Here is a 23,706-nt window from a genome sequence, read left to right as displayed (position 1 = left end):
CTGGCTCTGTATTGTTGGTCATGGACGCAGCATCATGGACAACTCAGCAGCCAGGCAGCCGGGCAGAGAGAGAGGGAGCCTTTATTGATATGCTAATGCTGTCGTTCATTAGCTGTCTTTAATTAGCGAGTGTGCTGCTGTGGGCTTTTGGCTATCTGCAGCCACCAACACCAGACCACTACTACTACTACCACCACATCATTCCCAAACAGCCTGGGACAGAGAGAGAGAGAGAGATAAAGCGCCATCATGAAAATACAGAATGTTGATGAAGAGCCAAGGTTGAGGAGGAGGGCAAGAATTTTGGGAAAAGAGGACAGAGGAATATTGGAAATTTGGATAGAGTGAGGGAGTACGAACAAAAGTGAATCATTTTGCGAGGGAATGACAGTATAAACTAAAACATAATTCTCTCTCTTTCAGTAATCACATCCTTGGCACAGTTTGATCTTCATTATTTTGCATATTAACCAAGGCCTATGTTATTTGATTTCAGAAACCAGTGGCTCTCGACCACATGCAATCAAGACATTGATGTGCCCACCTATAACCAGACAGGGAAATAAGCTCCGTAGTGATTGGCTGAAATGAAAACCTGCACCTTGGTGGGTATCAACGAGGTTGGGAACCACACTCTCAAACATAGTTTTGTGTTTTGCACTGACATATGACTTTTCCTTGCACTCTGTTGAGTTATTGACTGCCTGTCTATAGTCGTATCACCCAGTGTTTGTAAATGTAAGTAAGTGCAAAGAAAGAATATAATGTGCCACAAATGTGGGGACTGAAAGTTGGCCAAGTGATTTTTAGGTTTCTACATTTGCCCTCAGTTTGACCCCAACCAGACTGACGATGGTGTGGAACAGTCCAGTGATGCGGCTAGGTTTTTTTCCAAAACTGTATTGTATTGCATTAATGAATGTGAGAGTCATGACAGACAATTAGATTTCCATTTTGGCTCCACAAATGTTGGGTACTGCAATAACTCTAATTAGCTTTAGTTGTAGCCACAACACCTTCTAACACCAGGGCTTCACTGCTACAACAAATTCACCCAGAGTAAAAGTGTACAAATAGTGATGAATGAAAATTATGTCATAACTCAAACATGTTTCTCAAGAGTTTGGTGGTGATTTTAGGCATGGCTGGTATAATTCTTACAGTGACCTGGGGCAAAAATGAGCACTGGGCCTCTCTGTGTGTTGTATGTTGTATGCAGGCTAAACAATAATATTTAACTGCCCATCATATACAGTAAGTACATAATGCAAACAACGCATCACCAGCTTCATTATATGTTGCCTGGAGCCCATACACCAACCAGTACTCCAATGCTGTAATATGTAGCCCAGGTTTCTGTGTGTCAAAATAGTTAATAATAATTTGATTAAACATAAATTCGCGTCCGGCCCCACTACTATTGGCTGCTTTGCCTGGTTGATAATCCAGACTGGATTTTAGGATATTTTTTACTTGTCAGATACACATATCAGTTGAAAGGGACAGTTCACCCCAAAATCAAAAATGCATATTTTTCCTCTTACCTGTTTTGCTGTATTTCCATCTAGAAGTCTCACTGCCGGGAGACTTCCCATGATGCACTGAGCTCTCTCCTCCTCTCCCTCTCCATCTGTATGCATTTTTATCCCATTAATGCATGTTACTAACTCGACATCTTCTCTGTCCCATAGTTTTGTGCTTTCTCGTCTCTCTCCTCTCTCCTTCTGTCGTTTTCAGCAGGTTTTTCTGCCTTGGGAGCTGCAGAGTCTGGATCGGTGATTGTGGGCCACCTGCTGCCCACGTGTTCCTGCTCGACATCTGCTACTACAATTGCTATTATTAGTCTTATTACTATTATTATCATTATTATTCCTATCACTATCATTCCTATTATTATTATTATTATTTTATTAATATTACCACTACCGTTGCATTATTATTATTTTCAAATTCTAGGTGGAATTTGCATTGTGTCCCCCTGACCTTGCTGTGAGCAGTTTCATGTAGGAACTATCGGTGGAAAGAAAATAGTTCTTACATGAAACTGCTCACAACAAATCTGTAGATTATCTTGAGTAACCGGGTCATGATTTCTGGAAAGAGACGTTGCTGTTGAGTTTTTCAACATGTATTTTTTGGCGCTTTGAGCACCGCAAGCCGAGTGCCATATAATCCCATTATATTCAAAAAATGCAGAAAATCTCTACGGCCGATATCTCCAAAACTCGGCAACTCACACTAAAACAATCTAGATGAATAAATAACACTACAAGTAAGAGGAAAAAATATGTATTTTTGATTTTGGGGTGAACTGTCCCTTTAAGCTATATCTTATTCCTCACACTAATGCTAGTGCTAATGCTAGCACCTATTACATTAATGTTAATATTGGTGTGTTTATGTGCGCATTAAAGTTACAATCTTTAAAATTTCAGTCCTGGTTGATAATTTCAGTCCTGGCAGTACAACAAACTCTCCTTAAGCAACTGCTTTTTCAGCAATACAACATAAGAGCAACTGGTGTATCTGTTTACAGCACAGCAAAACAAACTCACATTGTTCTAATAAATAAGTCAGTCAATAATTGGCCTTTTTCCATTATGCCATGAGCAACTGCAATCTGATTTCATGCTGCACACGGCTCTAGTAATTTTCCACACAAGAGCAGGGCACAGTAATGTTGGTTACCTTGCTAAAGAGATGTGTAATCTGTTACCTGCAGCTCTTCATTTAACAACTTGCTGTGGCTTACTCCCTGCAATATGTAAAACTGTAGTAGAAGTAACTTAATACAGCTGTGGTACGGCTGTAGTAGAGTGAACGGTAACCAGTGAGGCTGTTGATAATGAGATAACAATTCAAACAGTAACGCTGGATTACATGCTGCATCGTTTCCTGTGAATATGGTAAATGGACTGTACTTGTATAGCGCCTTTCTTAAGTATAAAATGGTAATACATTCAATGGCTATTGCTGAAAATATACCAACCATAAAACGTGGTTTGATTTCATGATAATCTTAAGGATTATAACTTTAAAGTAAAACAGTTTATTGCAACTTTGGTTTTATTTTCCTTGCTCTGACCATCATTTCTATCACTTATACCAACATGGTACTCGCTAACTTTATTTGCTTGGAATAGTAACATTGATAAAAATAGGTACTACGGGGCAAGAAACATGAGTGGTCAGACACCCCCCAAGTTAGTGAAAGCCAGTGAAATTTATCTGGAAGAGAAGACAAAGAGTAAAATGATTACCCAAACTGTCCGTTTTAAACATCCATCAAAGCTTACAGACTGACTTCCTGGTTTAACGTTGACCGACTGTACGTACCGTAGTTGTGTGCACTTACGATTCTCCTGTGCAGTGAGGGATTATTAGTAACATTACAGGTGTGCTCACTTCAGGTTTTACCTCCAAAAAAAGTGGTTTAGATAATCTGGCTAAACTGCCTACTCTTGTTTATTGACCTGTCTGACGCATTTATAGGTATGTCGCTTCACTCTGAGACTGCAGTGATGACTTTGGTGAGTACAGTGTTATCATAGTAGATAAAACTGATGGCCAGAGCTAAAAAAATAAAACCTAAGTTGTAATGAACCCTAGTTTTCCTTTAATCTTAAAGTGCAACTGAAGTCTGACAGAAGTGCTGGTGAGGCTAATGAAAGTGGAGCTGAGTTTGACAAGTTGACCCAGAGATGTCCCACCAAGGCCACCATACATGGGACTAATTTGAAAGATTCTGTCAAATCTCCAAAATATTCAAGTTCTAGTGTATCAGTGAACACTAGGCAGTTTATGTTCTGTTATGCATATTTGTGTGTTTGTTGTCATTTCTCTCATCTCAGTGTCACTTTTCACAGATGTACTTTCTCGTATTGTTTTTTTCTTTATCATTCATTCTGTTGTGGACATGCTGTGAAAGCATACAGCATGTCATTTACTGAGACAGGCTTTCCTCTGTCAAGCTTCTCTTCTTTATTCCTCCTCTGCCGTCCCCACTCCTCCTCGAGGCCACTCGATATGCAGATGAGACGCTCTTGATGGTTTTTGCTGTGAGCTGAGGTATTCTGTGATTTCTGATTTGGTTTTGAGCAGCTTCAGACGAAGGAGCCCCCATTACCCCTGAAGCATGACAGCCAAGTTAGGATATGATGAGAGCCACAAAATGCAAAGAAGACTGACATTTTTCTGTCATCCTCTCAGACACCAAAACTCTAGACATCCTTTTCATCTCCAGCAACCTTGCTTTGTTATTCACTCCAACAATCCCCCCCACACACACACACACACACACAGACACACAGACACACACACACACACACACACACACACACCCTCTATTTTCAATAATATATACATTTAAACATGAGATCTGCCTGATTCATTGTGAGGTCTCACAGTAGGCCACCTATCAGTGTGATAATCAAAACATGTCACTCTATGGCCCTGTTGCTCCATGATTAGACTTACATTTCATCACAAGCAAAACTCTTTATTTTCTTCCTCTCTCTTTCTCTCCTCTGCCTCATTCTTTTTCTCCATCTGTCATCAATTTGTCCTCATGCCGTGCCCACTTTTGCAGGTTTTATAAACGGTCTTGAATGGATGTTCTAAGAAGCTGGTGTCTCCAATGGCTAACAATTGATATGCATCACAGTAGCTCACAGTAAAATTAACATTTGCGAGATGTTTAATGAGACAGACAGCAAGAAAGAAAGGATGAAAGAAAGAAACAAAGAAAACAACAGTGTCAGAGGCAGTGCCAAGATGGTATTAGATAAAGAGAAGCAATCCATAAAAACGTTTGATATTTTCTAGAGGCCAGATTCATACCCACATCTATCAGATTATGCATTTGATAATATATGCAACTGTATGATCTCACAGTCAGATAAAGAGGGTCTCCCAATATCAAATTGCTGGATATAAGCAATAAATACTGCAAATGGCATACCAATAACTGGCGTTAAAGTGTTTGTGTAGAGTGTAAAGATTATGAACTGGTACCACTATTTGTATTTGGCATGCCCCATGAGCAGCCGGATACCTTACAATTCTTTTTCATTGGTTTATCACTGTGTAAAGTACTTTGAACTGCTTCTGTGAGACTGTGCTCTACAGATAAACTTGAACTTACAGCGACAAATTTACTTACTGGATAAGGTAGAATTTGACCTGTCAGTTTTATGCTTCTCCTCCATCAAATCCTCAATTTGTACTGCACCATCCAAATCTGTGGCAACTCCTTATTGTTAATAACTTGGTGGTCTTTTCGCCTGCATGTTTGGGACCCTTCAAGGGGTTTTCAGGAAGAAAAACCTACACCTTGTAATTAACTGTGACAGTTGGTAATAAACACAGATCTACATGTGTGCTACCTGTAAATATGATATATATTATTGTCTTTAACCTGTTCATTGATTTATACAAATTACTACTTCTAATTTATCATTCTTTACTCACTATGATGACCAGCCCCACATTCAAAAGTAGCTGCTCTAAATAAGCATGTACACTTTAGAGTAATACAATAAAGTTTATTTATACAGCACAAACCAGTGTTGTAAAGCATTTATCAAAACAAAATGAAAAAGCTGCAGAAAACATTTAGAATAAAGGACTAAGACAGTAATAAGTAAAAAGACAGTAAAGTTTAATTAGATATCAGGTAAACAGTGAAATGTTCAAGGAGAAATATTTAAAAAATGACAGTATTTCAAATATATGAGAATATAGAAATAAGAATACAATAGGGGATAAACAAGACATACAATAGATAGCAGTGAGAATAAAACATCATAAAATATAATATGAAACATAAACACAAAACAAAGTAGCACTTAAAAACTGACTCAAGACTGTGCAGGACTCAAGGTGAGATGGCTGAAAGACACATAAACAAAATGTAATCAGTCAATGGACCATAACATCTGTTAGACCAAGCTCTGCCAGGCCAAACCACAGCTAATCAAGTTCATGATTCAGTCAACACTGTCCCTCCAAGCTTCCCCGGCTCTGCCTCAGCCACCAGCAGCAGCAGGTAACATCAATGATAACTTCCAAGCATTGAACATTTTCAGTTCCATTTTATAATGTGTGTCTACTGTTCACCCAGCCCCTCCTCACCAGAACAGCGGTCGTATAGGTCGATTATGAAAGCAGCTTATTACGACCCATATTTACGAGGCTGTGACCTCTAGTGGCCGTAGTAATTATGACAAGAACAAAGAAGGAAGTCAGGTGATGTTGCATGAAGAGTGACAAAGTCCACATTGGGAGGGTGTCGGGGTGGTGGATGGGTCAAACAAACACATGCCTATCATCCAGGAGACCTAGGTCTCGTGTGTCTCATTTAAGTTAAATAACGTTACGAAGTTGACTAACGTCACGTGAGTTAAGTCATGTAACATACTTAAGCGGTGCACCTGACGGTGGTACTTTACAACGGTCATATATGTCGTTTTGGGAGTCACTGACAATTGGCCTGTTCTGTCGTTTAGGTATGAGGATGTGTTCATTCATTAATGCTGTAAAAGACCCTACACGCCCATCGTCCATCACACAAGGTGTTTTCACTTATCTTCTCTGATAAGACTTCACTCAGCATGCACCTTAGGTGGGTTAGGTGGAGTAGCGTCCTGCCCTGACGATGGCCCGTCATGCCTGTGCAGAGCAGAGCAGCTGCGCACACGCCCTTTGGATCGGGCTGTGAGTTGCCAGGTTGAGGTGACAGATAGGTTGAAACTATATGTAGTGTGTGGATTGTGTTTCATGGCAACTTGGGTGACTTCACATCCAAAAAAACATCCAAAACTTGGAACCGTGTATGACGATTATTTAGAAATTTGACAAAACAACAAAACGGGAGGGTGCCAAGAGATGGCCTTGAAATACGGGTGAACCCAGGAAAAACGGGAATGTTGGCAGGTATGAATCAGCAAGTTAATTGAAAACATTTGTGTGGGTCTGGAGGGCCTTTAATGAATTACTTGACCTGACATTTAATACTGTAGCTAGATATTAGCTCCACCTTGATTAACTACAACGTTAAAGGAGCTAAATGTAAGAATTTTAACACTTTTGATGTTATGTCAAATTTTGACGCAAGTTTTGACGCTTTGTATTGATTTGCAGAGATATCTACTGAAGTTAGCATGCTAATCAGCTAGCCTCGGCCCATCCTGTCTCATAATACCACTTTGTACTTCAAGAGGTGATAATGAGTCACAGTTTCTTCTAGACTGGTAAGTAAACAGCTGTTAATGCTAATGTTGGCTATTTAACGATAGCTTATCAAGGTAGCTAATTGTAACGTTATAACGTTACTGACAATATTAACATGTTTGCTAAGTTAGCTGTTTGTTGAAAGAAAGAAAGACTTAAGGACTGTGCATTTCCTTGTTTTGCATGTACAGAGTGTGATTGGTCAACGCAGAGCATCGCTGGATGATGCTGCGTCAAAAGTTGAGCCAAGTTCAACTTTCTTGCCAGATGACCCTGCATTGTTTTACCGGAGCCACCTGCCTTGGCACCCCTGCTGCGCTGCCACACTGGCCCCATTGAAATAAATGAGAGGGTTGTGTTTTTCCACAGAACAACTGTCCATCTGAATGCGGCCTTAGGCTTTAGTTGTAGGCTACAATATAAAGTTAACTGACTCATTTATTTCAGAAAAGCTTTTCAATATTTGTTTTTTCATTAATACAAATAATAATAATAATAATTTATTTTTACATCAGTTGGTTAAATGATTATGCTCAAAAACCTGGAAAAGAAGTGTTGCTTTAATAATTGCAAAATCCATGAGTGATGAAAAGTGTGACTCTCTATCCATAAATTTATACCAGTAATTTCACTCAGATCTCGCTTTTTTGCTCATGGACACAGGAGACATACAGTATATTCCATGCATTAAATTATCCACAGAAGATGCTGTGTTACCAGGGTTCCAGGCTTCACAAGTTGCATGTACATTTTAAAAGCCAGCAACCTCTATACAGTAGCATTATTCATTACTGAGTAAAGAGTCCTTTTCTCCAGTTTCATCCTCACTGTCATTGTGTGTCAGATAAAGGGACGCCTTTAAACCATTAATCTTCAAGGAGACAAAATGGACATCACACACACCTACTGCATCTACTTACCATCTCTAGAACAATAAGGTGTGTGTGAAAGAGGCAGAAGGCGAAGCAAGTTTATATTTAGTATACATATATTTCACACTGTGCATTTCAAAGTGCAAAATCCAAACACAATAAAATAATGTGGACAGATAAATGGAGAAATAGAAGGAACAAATAAACACATAAGTAACTTTTTAAAGAAAATGTAGCAGTAAACATAAAATCTTTCTGCCTCGATTTAAAAGTAGCAACAGTCACAGTGTCAGATATAAGTTTGTTGCAACCATGTGTAACTAAACACTCATTTACCATGTTTTATTTTAGAAGTAACAAGCCAGTCTTACTATGAGATGTATTTTTGCCCTAAAGCAGTGGGTTAACGAGCAGCACTATTTTAAAATCAGATCAGTGACAGAATGAAAGCACAACTGGAAGGTTGTGTTCAGCTTTCATGAGCTGTGACTCTCTAACACATTTTTTGTAAGACCTGAGAAGCAATGTTGTCCAAAAATTTGGACAAATGATATTTTGATGCTTTGGCAACATGGTTTTTGAAACTTTCATGCCAATAAAGCCCTTGAATTGAATTCAATTGAAGAATCGAATTCAATTGAAGTAGTCGAACTTTCTGGAGATAAAGGCATGAATAGGTTTTTCAAGTACTTATCTAGGCATGAATCCTTAAAGTCTTATCATATTTTTAAAGGATAAAGGTGGTGTTATTACCATCATTAAATTCCATGAGAAGACCAAAACCAACAATACATTTTCTCGTCTGTGGGGGACTTGCCTTTACTCTCGACACTCTAGTCAGCGCTGTGGAGTAATCTACAGCAATACACAGGAAGGCCACTGTAGAAGAAGAAATCAGGCAAAGCTGTGAACTTTTACAATGTACAGTATGTCGCCACTTTACAGCATATGTGTTGTTTTCTACTTGCTTCCTTGTTCTTCTCATCTTTATAAATACACTGGTTTTCTGATTATTTGGGTGTTTTTGAAGGAGACGGAAGAGGAAGTGACTGGATCAGGGGTCCCACGGTACAACGAGCCAATCATCAACAAGGAGCTGCGCACAGGTGGCGGGGCTGGAGACCTCAATGTTTCACATTTCAAGCGGCTCGGACCAGTTCCAGGTGTGGCCACAATTATGTAATTGCATACGTTTGCAGATGCAGGTGCATGTGCATGTTGGCAGAGGCTGGCACAAGAATCATGCAAAGCCCTAATGCCTCTATGCCAAAGAACTCCATTGCCATCAAAAACTTAACTACACATAAAACCGTACCCTTTCCGTATAGTGAACATATCAGTAAAGATAAACATGGAATAACCTACATATTTCACTAACAGTTACCATGGTATTTTACTCTGAAGATAGAACTATCTATGGGCGACAGTAGACAAAGTTAGCTAGCTTAGTCAGGTCGTCATTTAAACAACTGCATAACTTCACAATACAAAAACAAACTAAAATATAAATGCTGAGAGTATTTAGTGTTAAGGATTACGACACACACTTTCCTCAGATCATGTCTGTAATAACAGGGGGAATGGATCGGGTTGTTTTAAAATACAGCTCAAAAGCTATACACTCCCCCTGCTTGAGCCCTCAAGTACCATTTTTTACTATTGCTGGTGTTGGGTGTCAACATACAACATAAGGACACAAGGACACTCTCACTACAGCAGCTGCCAGTCAACCATTGTGACCATAACACATAATAAAACAAATGTATATTCTGTCTTTAATTGGAAGACATTTTTGCACATTCAGCCACTTATTTCTTCCTTTCTGTGCCAGGTTATATGCATGTAAGTGTCATCAGCAAAGGCATGGTAGGCAACTTTGTTTCTTTGCAAAATTTGTATTCACGAAAGTATGTAAAGATTGAAAAACAGGGGTCCGGGATTTGAACCTTGGGGAACTTCAGTTCAGTTTATTTGGATACATAATTTGCTGGGACACAACACAGAAGCGTAAAGAGAAACATACACATATCTGTTTGAATAATTCACAGTGCAGGAAAAAAACTATAAAAGTAATAAATGAGCTGTTGATACTGCAACATTATTGAAAAGCCATCAAGTCACCCATCCCCAGTCTGTGTGCTGCTTTTCTGTTAATAAACCACAACAACGATTGAGTCTTTTCAGCATGTCATTCAGCAGCTCACTATTAGTGAACCGCACGATTTAAACATTTAATTAGAGTCCCAACATAAGAAAGACAGACCAGCAGAGACACACTCCCACTCACTTCTCTACCGTTTCAGCCGAGCACACACACACACACACACACACACACACACACACACACACAAGACAGTACATCAGGCTTACAGTCTCAAGCTGCTGCGAGTTTGAATGAAGTGTGCCTCCCTCAGATTAATTGTGGCCCACTTATTTTTAATTAAAGTTTCTTTGTGTGGTTCCATGCTGGTAACGTGGGAGTAGGTGTTAAGTAAAAGAAGTCTGTCCTTGTTCTGTCAATGTGGTTTAATCAAGACAGGCTGACAAGATTTGGTTAAGTTTACCAATAGACTATTCACTGATTCTCAGCAGATGATGGCCTGCAGCAGCAGCTTTTGTTGGTTTTTGTTGGAAACTGAACATAAATTGTGAGAAGCAGATATAGTATAAAACATAATGAAAAATGTTTTGTCAGTTTTTATGCATTAAGTCCTACTTAATGCTTGAGACGTTATTGGCTATTTATTGGCTTTTGTATGGACGCGGCTTATTTTTTACATTTAGCCTTCTTATAATCTGTTCACACTATAAGCAACCAGAAACTCTGGCAACCTGAGGACATCAGCTGACATGTTGGCTGAAGAAAGTGTAGCCTGGCTGCCTGTTTGACTCCTTTCTGAACAGCTCAGGTGTCTAACATATCTGCATGGAAATGGTCTGTCTGTAAATAAGCAGCATGTATTATCACTGCTCCGTCTGCCTCAGACTGGCTTCTGCATGTGCAAATTAAAGGTCTTGGGCGCCCCCACCAGGACACAATACAACCCACATTTCCACCTTTATGAGTGATATACAACTTTCTGTCATGGGCAATGACCTGAAAAAAAAAGGCTAATTAATTGAAGTGGAGAGCAAACACTCAGTATTCACTGACGGAAACTGTAATGTCCACTAAGGTGTGAGCAGGATCTGGTTTAATTTCTCAATTCTTGTCATTCTAATTAGTCTCTGTATGGTCACTTCCATAATATAATTGAACAAGGCTTTTCCAACACTGTGTATCTGTTTTTTTTATCACGATGAATACAAATGTTTCTTGTTTTACATTTACTATTATTATTAAAACTTAGTTTTCATGCAAATAAATCCCTTTGATTCAAGTTTTTTTCCCAAAACAGCAAAATGGACTGTGTGAGGTTTAGTAAACTCTCCCCAATTACAGAGTGGCTGATTATTAAAGTTACTGACTACAGCAATAGTATAGTGGTCATTTAACACTGTTAACAACAGTGGTTCCCAACCTTTTTCACTTTTGACCCTTTAAAGCAAAGCAGTGTCTACTTGCAACCTCTTATCGCAGGTTGCATAATACTGTAATACTGTATCTATCAGTTGTGACCAGTTCAACAGTCATGTTCCCTTCTCACATTGTTTAATATTTAGTGACCTGAAGAGGTAAATCTATCCAGTATTCCATGATAAAAAAACAAAGATTGGAGAAAAGAACAGAACTTGGAGAGCAGAAATGCTTTCCCCTTTATTTCATATCTTGCTGATCATCTTGTGACTCCTCAGATTTAGGGTCCCCACCCCCAGGTCGGGAACCACTACTCTACACTTTTATTCAGATTACTTCACCTGCAAACTGAATGTGAATAAGACAGCCACTTGTAATTCCCGCATTTTAATATTTTATTAAGTTTCTATAAAACATGTCAGTGCTGTACAACACCACCTGAAAACATTTGCATAAGAATTCAGTTATTGTTAGATTAAACCAGCTAAGTATGCTTTTTTTAATTGTGCCATACAGCACAATTTACTTTTTTCTAACGTTAGGACACACACTCCAGACCACTGCAGACCAGTGTGAGCCTCAGTGTTAATTGGGGCGGCTGTGGCTTAGAGGTAGAGCGGGACGTCCACTCATCGGAAGATTGGCAGTTTGATCCGGTTTGATTTGGTTTTTGAAATTGCTCGCGAAGGCTGTGCCATTGGTGTGTGAGTGTGTGTTAATTATTAGTTTCTTAGTTCTGATGAGCAGTTGGCACCTGCCATCAGCGTGTGAATGGGGTGAATGACATGTAGTGTAAAGCACTTTGAGTAGTCAGAAGGCTAGAAAGACACTATACAAGTACAGTCCATTTACCATTTAACTGTGAAAATAAGTTGTCAATCTTTTCATTCAGGAACTAATGGAATTCCTTCAGCTGGTGCTCCGTTCCCTTAAAGATAATCAAGTCTTCATTTTTTTAATTTTTTTTTTTTACAAATAACAGGCTTTCTTTTTAAATAATTGGAAATTTGCCTTGCAAAATGAGTTGAAAGAATACAGAATTTGCTTTGTATAGACAAATGTATATTCAACCTTTTTGCCATTCATGGGTTGAGATGATTTGTTAAAGAATATTTTTCAAAAGATGGCTGCAATATTCTATTTTTTCTATTCATGTTCATTTATATTTGTCTCGTAAATATCTGTATAATTTAAAAGTAAATATGGTATTCTGTAAAAAGTATATTTTAATAGTTATGATGATAACGTTGTTTTTAGTCTCTGTGGTGACCCACAAGTCACATGACTGATGAGTGGACTGTAGAAAAGTAAACTGGAAACAACCTCAGACACCACCCTGATGAAGGCAACAGCCAAAAACATTTGGTGAAGTGAATAAAGCATAGTGTACTGAAGAGTTGTGTGATGTGTTTTAATATCGATGAACATACTGTACAGGCTGTCATACTAAATCAGTCACAACAATTGTTATTACACCAAATAATTATTTAGTAAGAAATAAAACCAATGCATGTCTTTCTAAATATATTATTGATATATTTTAGTACTGGTGGTCATCACTGACTCAGTCATATTGAGCCATATCTTTATTTTCTGCTACAACATTAACTACACTGTGTAAACAAGTGGTTTTTTATTTACAACATCTAATCTAAGTTAATATTGTTGCTGCTGCTGTCTGTTATATGTAATCAGTGTCACACTGTTAATTAATGGGGTCATTGACTACAGTTAGCCTCTCTGCCCCCTAGTGGCCTTTAGAAGGCATAATGACACTTCACTGACCCATATTCATTCACTTCTCTCAGTGTACAGTATCCACTGAACTGGGTGGGTTGGTTCAAGACCTTGACCTTGTGTCTTTTTGATTAATAAGACCCACTTCGTACAGCAGCACACAGTTTAAGTACAACTTTTATTAATACTGGAATCATCACAGTGCGTTTTGTTACATTAGCAGTGACTAAAGTTAACAAAAAAGGGTCAATTTTACAAAAAGGAAGACAAAAGAAAACCTTATCATCAGCGACAGTGGCGAAACAACCTTAGAAATCAATTCACAATAAATTAAAGAAGAAGAGCCGAAGAGGAGACAGAAAGAAGAGAGAAAGACAAGACCACAGTGCCTGCAGGGCTACTCGGGAGGGAAGAGAGGAGCAAATGATTGGTTTGTACAGAAAGACAAAGCAGATGTTGACTCTGTCATGTTATCCATAGAACAAAATAGCCCCATAGATATGGATATCAATGCCTCAACGGTGAGTTGTGGAGAGATTTCGTTGTAGAGTTCATATGGAGGTTTTAAAGGAAGAAGAGAAAGAGAGCGAGCGAGAGACACTATTGAGAACGGGAGTATTGACAGTAAGACATTCAGTTTAGTTACAGTGGCACCAGGAGGCCACTTTGGCCACTCTGTTCTGCATGGCTGTATGACAGGAAGTTGCAACATGTTTCATCATGATCCCTTGGAGGACTTCAGCGGACCATCATATAGCTTCTGAGAATCTACCGTAGTCATGTTTGCTTCAGAAGAGTGCGTCTAACTGTGTTTGTGTGAATGTGTAGTGGGTTTCTTCAGTATTAGACAGCAGGAAGGATTGACAGATTGTGTGTGGGAGGTGGGAGGGAGGAACAGTAGGGGTCTTAACCACGTGTCCTTGTGCAACACACATACACACACACTCATGCACACACTCATGCACACATACATAAAGTACACATTCAATATAACCTGGGCAGATGGCTAAAGGAGTGGGTTGTGCATACAGCAAATACACAATACTTCTTTTGGTCTGATCATAAATACAACACAGTCTGTCCTTCAATTGCCAGCACAGGGTCTTTCTTATTTGTATCAGTTAGATAAAGAACTTACACGATCATTTCAATTATTTAACATGGGTGACATTTATGTTATTTAGGACTTACAGTAAGTTTCCAGTGTATACATATTTGAAGGGAACCAAAGGTATGGAGAAGCATTCCACACCACCAATAAGGCTGTTGTCCACAATATTGCCGCATAGATTTCTAACGGCGTGTTCATGCTGCCAGCAAATGCTCACAGTGGAAGGCTGCAAATTTCCTATAAATCTGAGTAACCAGGGAAACTCAGCTGAAGTGCAGACGGTCAACAAGTTTACTGGCTGAGAGATGGTGGCCATGATTAATGTTTTATATCTAACAACAGGCAGCCTGAGCGGCTGTTTTACTCTACTTTTAATCAGGGATGGAAAGAGTACTACAATATTATACTCAAGTAAAAGTACTGTTACCTTAAAGAAATTTTACTTAAGTAGAAGTATAGTACTTGTGCAAAAATGCACTTCGTTAAAAGTAAAAAGTAGGTCAGCTGATTGAAGAATAGTTGATTACTGATGCAGCAATGAGTTTTTTTACTGGCCTATTGTATTTGGAGCCTAAGGCTCTTTGACAATACTTCCTCTGTTAAAAACTTTGATTTATAAAGTGATTTGGTAATGTACTTTTGGAATTATGACATTTGAAACTATGGTCTTGTTTTTAACTTCTACTTAAAGTAAGGCTATGTAACTTTTGAAAGAAGAAATAACATATTTTTCCTCTTACAAATGAAAAGTTAAATTCATGGCAGATAAAACGAACTGTTGCTCAGTTCAGTACACTCAGGGGTTTTGCCTTGCTTGGTCTGGTTTTACCAGTAACTAATTGCAGCTAGTGTTAGCTAATGTTAGTTACTGACATTACTGAGTCAGTTTTTTAACTTTAAACTTGTCTCTTCTTGCGATAATGTTGCATTACATTTTAGCATTTACCATTATACTGTAATTATCACTTGTGGCCACAGTGGCAGCTGTTCCACAAAAGTTGCCTAGTCTCCCTTTGAGTGGATTTTTACTTTGGCCATTTTCGTACTAATACTCTTTATTGATTAAGATACAGTGTTTTGGTAGTCTTACCAACCATGTGCTTTGCACACTAGCAGATTTCTTGTGCTGGCAATGTGGGTAAAAAGGCCCACTGCATGTTGAATTACTGCTCGTACTTGCATCTTGTAGGTTTCTTTGACAGAGGTTCACCGAGAAAGCATCAGAGTAATATAAGCTGCCTGGGAGATGATGCCAAAAAGATGTCTTAAAAAACCTGATCAAAATGTATTAAAATGTAATCTAGCACTGAGATGTGTCAGACATCCAGCTGCTTGCCTTGAAACCAGCTCATGTTACTGGGTACAGCAGGGAGAGGTTTAGCCTAGCTAATGCTTCCAGCCCTTCTTTGAACAACACACCCAGGACCTATAATGATACCACCCGTTAGCCATTACCAAACACACCCACATTTGAACCGTGCACCCACATGCACACCATCATACAGTATACAGACACACATGGAGAGAGGGGAGGGAGGAGAGTGAAGGGGAGACGGGCAGAGAGAAACAAAGCTGAGCTCATATTCACTGTGGACTGTGGTGAAAATAAAGACTTCTTCGGAATTAGTTTTCATTAGCTTTGATTGGCTGCGAGGCACAAAGAGACCGTAACAGCCGGTGGGACTCTTATCGTGACAAGTGTTGTTTTCTAACCCGTCAGATAGACAGGCATCCCTGGGTGTACTGTGCCGAGCAGTGGATGGAGGCTGAGGGGCGTCGTAAGAAAAGAGGAAGATAAAGAGAGGAAAAAGAAGAGAGGGATACATAAGTGTAAAAAAGTCTGGGATCAGAGGAATATGTAAATTCAGTTTTCTTTTGCTTTATCCATACTGGAAACACTAATTCCATAGTTGTTTAATTGGCAGTTTTTGTACACCTCCAGGCTTTCTTAGACTACGTCTCAATCCTACTGTGGTCACACCATCTGAAAAAACTAATCGCCAAGTTTTCTTTAAACGTTAAAGGAATAGCGCAACATTTTGGGGTTATTCGTTTTCTCACTGTGCCTGGCTGAGAAATAATCCAGCACATTACCCGCCATAAAACCACAACAACTTGTCAATTTTACACTTTGGTTTTTGTGTGAAGTAAACAAACAAGATATAGATTGTTAATTAGTGAACTAATAGCTGTAGCTTCATAATAATCATACAGACATGAGAGTGGTATCAATCTTCTCATCTAACTCTCAGCAAGAAAGCGAATAAGAGTATTTCCCCAAATGGCAAACAATTCCTTTAACATCTGACAGTCTATATAAGCTCATATTAGTCATAGGTACATACCTAATACTCAACAGCGCTGTAGTCTGTCGGGCTAGCTGTATGTATAGAAACACAGTATTTTTTGAAATCATTTTTTCAACTTTTAATCAAGTATGCATGCTGTATGTAACTACCTGTAACATGAAAGAAATGTACCATGTTCCATTTTTGTATTATTCTAGATGTTGTCTAGTTCACGCGCTAAGCAATAAGACAGCTAATAGCAAAAGAAATTAAAATGTAGTAATGTCACTGAAAGTTCAGATGGGATATTTTCAACCTTTTAACTTGATCAAATTACAAAAGAAATTTTAAAATGTTACTTTTTACAGTGCTGGTTACTTTTGGACATGCTGTAGTTAGGAATGTGTAGTTTTCTCAGTTGAGGAAGAATGGAATATTTTGTGTGTGTATCCTATGATGTGTATGTGTGTTTTTGTGTACGCACGCATGCCTGCACGCATGAAAATCTGGCTATGTGTCTATGTATGTTCCTACAGAATGTCCTGCTTTTATTGTAGCTCCTGCTGTGCCCACGTGCCGGTAGGCCTACTTCTACCCACATACACATACACTCATGGGCATATTGACACATATGTAGCAGAGTAGTTATTTCAGCTTGTTCAGACAGTTAGTTCACTACACAGTTAATTCAGCATGTTAAAAAAAAAGACATTATTGTTTAGTTAGATAACTTTTTGTGCTGTTAACTGGGCATTTTAAAGGAAAATAGCAGTGTTGTATCTTACTCTCATCTCACACTCATCCTATAGCCTATATACATCCTGTTGCATGACAGGGTGTGTGCAGTTTGATTTGACTGTCTTGATCTCATTCAATGTGAAAACCCTACAATTTTAGCATCCTTGTCTTGTCCTGAGTTGTTATCCATCATTTGGAATTAAACAGCGTGTCTCTGCTGCAGGGCATTATAAACCTTTCAGTCAAGCAGTAACCTACTGTAGATAACTGGCAGTGTTTCAGTTTCAGTTTGCACTAGAATTAATAAACATACAGCACATTCAGACTAGTGGAATCGGCTCTAGCAGTGTCCTTGGATGTATAGTCTCTAAACTCCAAATCATACATCAGAGCCATGCAATGTGGAACAGAGTTTAGATGGGGAACACAAGTATCCTAGAGATGACAAAACAGTGGTATTTTCCTTTAACATACCCACACTGGAACATTATTGTGAATGTACGTACACGCACGCTATCTCTGTATTGCTTTCCAACTGTTTAAACTGGAAACTTCATTCAGTTGTACAAGAACAAAGTTCTGACATTGCAATAGTTCAAGCAAGTACAGTTCGATGATCCCCTTCACTTTGCAGTACATTCGGCATACGTACGTATATTCATGTACAGTGTGACCTCGACAGGCGGTCTTACACAAACACTTCAGATGAACATTTTCTCACCCAAAATGTGTTTTTTTTTGGGGGGGGGGGGATGGAGTCCAAGCCCGCTGCTCTCCCCTTCCACCCTCTCACCCAGTCAGATTCAGCTGATACAACACACAGCATCCACATGTGACAACACACATACAGTAGTTTCCCCCAGACAAAAAAAATAAAAAAAATAATCACTCCCCTTGTTGAAGCACTGTTTCAAAGTTCAAAAAAAAAAAAAAAAAAAGTGTGCTGGCCGAGGGTGACAGTGCTCTATTCAAGAGGAAAAAAAAGAAATATATCGAGAAAAAGAGCATGTGAGAGCGCTGATGTTACCGGCTATGTTAAGGTCACTGCTAGAAGAGCATACAGACATGTTGATGAAGAGTTCACTAGTCTACAGTTCAACAGCCAAACAAGCACACACTCACTCGCGGCCCACACATCCTACATCCATATGATACACAGCTTAGTAGTTTGTGTTGAAACGGGAGTTTTTTCTTCTTTTTACATTAATTAAAAGTAAGACTAAATATTCAAACAGTACTGCAGAATGAAAAAATAATAAAACTGAATAGTCCATGTAATATTTTCTAACAAACCTTTGTACCAAATCTGTGCGCCTGATTCTCATTTACAAGTACAGCACATAGAGTACATATTGTATGAACAGGCAGTGAAATGCTCATTCCACACATATTTTCCTCTTTCTGTCAGCTTAAAAAATTGAAACCCTCCTGCTTCTTTGCCACCAGCGAGCGCATCAAACAGGCTTCACCTTTGCGCACATCATAATGTCCATAAATAATCCTGAGCCTCCTGAGCTGAACTGGGATATTTGTACTGAACTGAGCCAAACCATACTGGGGTAGCCTGGTGCATATTTTAGTTTAGACAGCAATTTTGTGTTCACACAACAATCAATGAAAGAACCTGATCAGGGGAACTGCGTTTATTTTCTGTGACTGAATAAATGCTTACATTTCAGGTGACACCGCTCATTAGTAACCAGTGTTGGGCAAGTTAGTTAAAAAATGTAATCAATTACTCATTACACATTACTCAACAGCAAAAGTAGTTAGTTTCATTACTCATTATCTTACAGCATGTCACATCTTCTGTATTTAACACGCCGGACCAGAAAACAAGACCATCAACAGCTAACGTTAGCTTAGCCTGAGTGACTGACCGCACGCTGCACTCAAAAGAAGTCTTATCCTCAACTGGAGGCTCGGACAAAGGCAAAGCTACCAGCTGCTGGATGGTAGCTAAGAAGACACAACATGTAAATAAGACAACTTTGTTACTGAAAGGCGCATTTATTTCTCCTCTTTTTGTAGAGGCTACACCTCTCAACTGCAGCTGCAGTCTGTCCTCCGTAAGACAGCAAATAAGTTGACTCTCAAATTTTCGATTAGTAACTGTCATGTAATTACTAAATTTCAGATTGTAATCTGTTACTCTTTACTGAAAAAAGTAATCACTTCAATGCGTTGCTGCCCAACACTAGCAACCAACTGTACGTGTTCTCTCCATGTTTTTCATAATTTTTTGCCTCCTATGGTAACATTATTGCAACTTTAATCCTTTTTACTATGTTTTTTTTTTGTATGGTATCCTTTTAAATGGAACACAAGATTGTTGTAGTTAATTTTGTAAAGGAGGAAGGTTTTAACTAGAGCGAATCTGGGGCAAAAAACTGTTGTTCAGCTATGTTCAAGACTTCACTTTGCTTTCCCATAATGCACAAATATACAGTATTTATAGGTAAGAATATATTTGCAGATAAGCTGGTGTGCTGATATGTATTTGCACTTGAACATGAGTGAAGATTACTTTGTAATATACAGTATTGGAAATACAGCATTCAATGTTGAAATCTCCAGAGTACATTCATGCCACTCAAGCATATATCCAATGAACATAATCTGCATGTGCAAATAAATTTCAAGTCCATTGTTGATGTATGTTTGACTGTCATTGAACCCAAATTACAAATAAACATATTTTCTACATGTGTCTCTACAATATCTAGGCATGTTGATAGTTTTGGTTTTATTTGTCCAGTTTCTGAGATTTCTGCCTCCAACCCGATACAGTAGAGGTGAATAGTGCTCACAGTATTAATTGCATTTAAAAAGTTCAACAGTAATGCGTCTTTTCTGAAATAGTGTCCTTGTTACTCTCAACAATCTATCAAATGTGCTTTCAACTGTTTTTTAAAGACTATTATTGCGGTAGAAAGTAGTCTAATTAAGACAAGGTCTGTAGATGATCCAAAGAAATGGAGCCATTGACTCTGGGAAGACGTAGATGTAGCTGTTGAAATTTTTAAATGTAATTTTTTAACGCTATGATCACCACAAACAAAATTACATTCACCTCCATTATTATGGAGTGGAGGCAGAAATCTCAGATTCTCATATTTCTTAACCTTTACAAGTAAACTATTTTTATGACTAGTGAGAACATATGTTTGTTTGTCATTTGGGTGAACCAACCCTTTAAACCTATATCCAAGTAGTCTGACCTATCTGTGCAGTGTATTTTTTGCATTATGTGTTCAGTCCTTCAGATACCAGTCGATCCACATCATAAAAAGCTTCAGTACTATTCACAATCCACGGCAGGTGATGGCTTGTAGAACCCTGAAGAGCCCTGACGTCCAATCCATTTTTACATAAATATTTAGCTCTACTTTCTTATCCCATCTCTCATTTGACCAATCACTCCAATTCCACAAGTCTTTTTCACTTCCTCTTTGTCCCTTTATGTCTTCTTCTTCTACAAATTAAAACATTTCCTCAGGACACAGTCTTATTGGCAACCATCTCTCTCATTTTCATTCTCCCTATCATACAGTATGACTACAGCAACACCTAGTGGCTATTGTACATCCTCTACCACCTATCAAAGTGCTTACAGTTTTTTTTTTTTTCAACATTTTTTGTAATCCATTTCCTCCACCAGAACGAGACAGGGGCAGGGAGAGAGACACGCCAAAACCGGCTAGGCATGAATTCACAGTCGATGTGTAATTTAGCATTCCTGATGATTGCCTGAATGTGACAAAGGAGAACCTACAATCCTCCATCGATTCTCTTCTTGGAAACAAGAAAATAAAACACACTTATTGCTCCATTTCTGATTTAACATTTTCTCTCTGGTTCTAGAAAATATATATGAATATATCTGTACGCCTGGATTACTTCTCGTAACTTCTCGTACAGTGGTAACAAGGTAAATGACAGCACGATATAAACAAGAAAATACACGCACAACACACAGGAGAAAAGCCCTGCCCTCATTGGGTAACCAGCTGTCCTGCAGCAGAGCTCTACCCACCCCCCTCGCACGCACACACACTACACACAATCAATCACATGTGCACACACATTCACATTTGCCCACATGCATACACATGAATAGGCGCACACACTTCATACAGAGAGAGAGAGAGGGGAAGGGGGCACTAGCACGGTTCAATGCCAACAGTATTTTTTTTAGACTCTTTTAGATTAGGATGAACCAGAGGAGCCCTCTGGCTTGTTAGCTCCCCGTGCTAATACCAAAGCTTCAGTTCAGTGGGCAAATAAGTACAGTATGTTGCTGCTGAGACAGCCTGGGTTCAAATCCAGCTGTTCACATGGCACTCTGACCTCCCTCTCTCTCGCCCCCACTGGCCCCTCCTTCAGTCATCAGTCATCTGGGATTAGACAGTTGGGTTAGTTGGAGAAGATGGGGAAGGGTATAAGTTGGCAAACAGAACCCAGTCTTTCTCTCTTTCTTTGCCTTTTTCTAATCTTATCTGTTTTTCCTATGAGTCTTTCCATCCCTGGGTGAAGGTGTAGAGAAGACAAACATGCGTCCAACACACACTAGTTATAGTGGCCGGCTAGGAGCCTGTCAATATTCAGTATTTAACTTTTAATTGTCAGCATGGGTTAACATTATTAATGTTATTATTATATTATATTATATTATATATCATTACTCTAATGATGTCTTTAAACTTATTTTTTGTGTATGTTTTCGTTTTCATTCATCTTCTGTTATATTATAGCTTTCCCTACATGGTTTTTGTATGTATTAGGCGGTTGGGTTGCACCACACCAACACCTGACTCCCTATTCGCTGACAAGTATCATCCTCTTCCTGCTTCTCCTCCAATCACAAGATGCGCGGCGCCGAGCGGTCATTGGAGACGGTCTTGCGAAGGCGGACTCCTCTCCTGATGGTGGTCAGCATGTCACCGGACCCTTCTGCCCCCTCTGTCCCTGTCTGAGTGTCGGTGGGCCCAGTTGGCTGCAGGGCCGGGTCATCGGGGAGGGCGGGGAAAGGAAACTGCCCCTCTCCAAGGGCGTGCGCACTGGCTACCAACTCGCCGATCTTCTCCACTAGGCTGTGCCGATTGGCAGCAATCATCTGATCCTCCTCTGATCCGGCCCCTGGGCCCATTGAAAGACCGCCGTGCTGCTGGGCGTACACCTCTAACGCCGCCCCTGATCCCCAGGCGGTGTTAGGCAGGCTGAGGCGCTTCGGTGACGCCTTCACATATTCAAGCGCTCCCTGTGCATCCTCGACTCCAGTGAAGAACACACACTCCTCACTGCCCACACGCACAGGCACGCCACCTGAGTGCCCTCCACCCGCATACCCACCACCACCTGCACCAGCTGAATACGAGTCTCCGGGAACAGTGGGTGTCTTGACAGGCACAATGGGTGGTCGGATGGGTATAGGCCCCGCGTTGGACAGTGTGCGCCTCACACCCGGTTTGGTAGACGGGGTTCGCCGGATGGTGGCAGTGCCTGGAGTGCCTGCTCCACCTCCACCAGCTCCACCAGCTTGTCCTGGTATCCCATGAGCCCCAGGACCAAGAACCCCACTGGGTAGACCGGCTGTGCTGGCTGGCCTTTTGGTCTGGATCATGCGCCGGTAGTTCTGGGCGATGTTAGAGTGGCGGGGAATGGTGGAGGACTTGTCGAACTCTGTCTGTCCATCTGGACCTTCAGCATCACCGTTGACTGAGTAGCAGTCATAATCTGAACCTTATGTGGGGGGAAAGGGAAGGAAAAAAGGAGATAATGATGACATTTTTAGAGAAGTGACAGGCATTTTTAGAGTGACTGAGGCATTTTTAGAGTGACTGAGGCAAGACAATGTGCTGTGGTCACATTATTGGATCGACACAGGGATAGCCACATTATATGGGTAGGGTATTTGGATGAAGGAAGCCAGAAACTGACAGCCAACACTATGATGCAGGAACACATTTAATATTATTCAATTTCATCTTTATATTGTCATCTCCCAGCTGCTGTCAAGGAAACTGTCAGAATACACCTGTCGTATACTGTGCCTGCTGCTTGGATGATTAAATGGATAATTCACTTTGTTTGAACACTAAAGACAGGGGTTCTGGTGAAAGTAAAAAGTCAAAATTCTGCAGGGCTTGTAAATATTGATATTTCACTTCAAAAAAATTCATAATACATTCCTTTGACAGGTTGGCTTTCCTA

General features: G+C 39.6%; 1 protein-coding gene across 5 annotated transcripts in view; it reads right to left on the bottom strand.

The window, feature by feature from the left end:
- Window positions 1-13,515: 13,515 nt before the first annotated feature.
- The window catches only part of mtss1lb (MTSS I-BAR domain containing 2b), an 83,979-nt gene continuing 73,788 nt past the window's right edge, over window positions 13,516-23,706 (bottom strand). For all 5 annotated transcript variants that reach the window (XM_044184500.1, XM_044184470.1, XM_044184576.1 and 2 more), the window contains one exon: window positions 13,516-23,235. In XM_044184500.1, the coding sequence (XP_044040435.1) occupies window positions 22,355-23,235 (881 nt within the window). In that variant the 3' untranslated portion in view covers window positions 13,516-22,354. The remainder of the gene's footprint in view (window positions 23,236-23,706) is intronic.

The sequence above is a fragment of the Siniperca chuatsi genome, linkage group LG1 (genome assembly GCF_020085105.1).
Source record: "Siniperca chuatsi isolate FFG_IHB_CAS linkage group LG1, ASM2008510v1, whole genome shotgun sequence".
In the NCBI taxonomy this organism is placed as follows: Eukaryota; Metazoa; Chordata; class Actinopteri; order Centrarchiformes; family Sinipercidae; genus Siniperca; species Siniperca chuatsi.
Note: the sequence above shows the minus strand (reverse complement) of the source record. Positions and strands in the feature narration are given on the sequence as shown.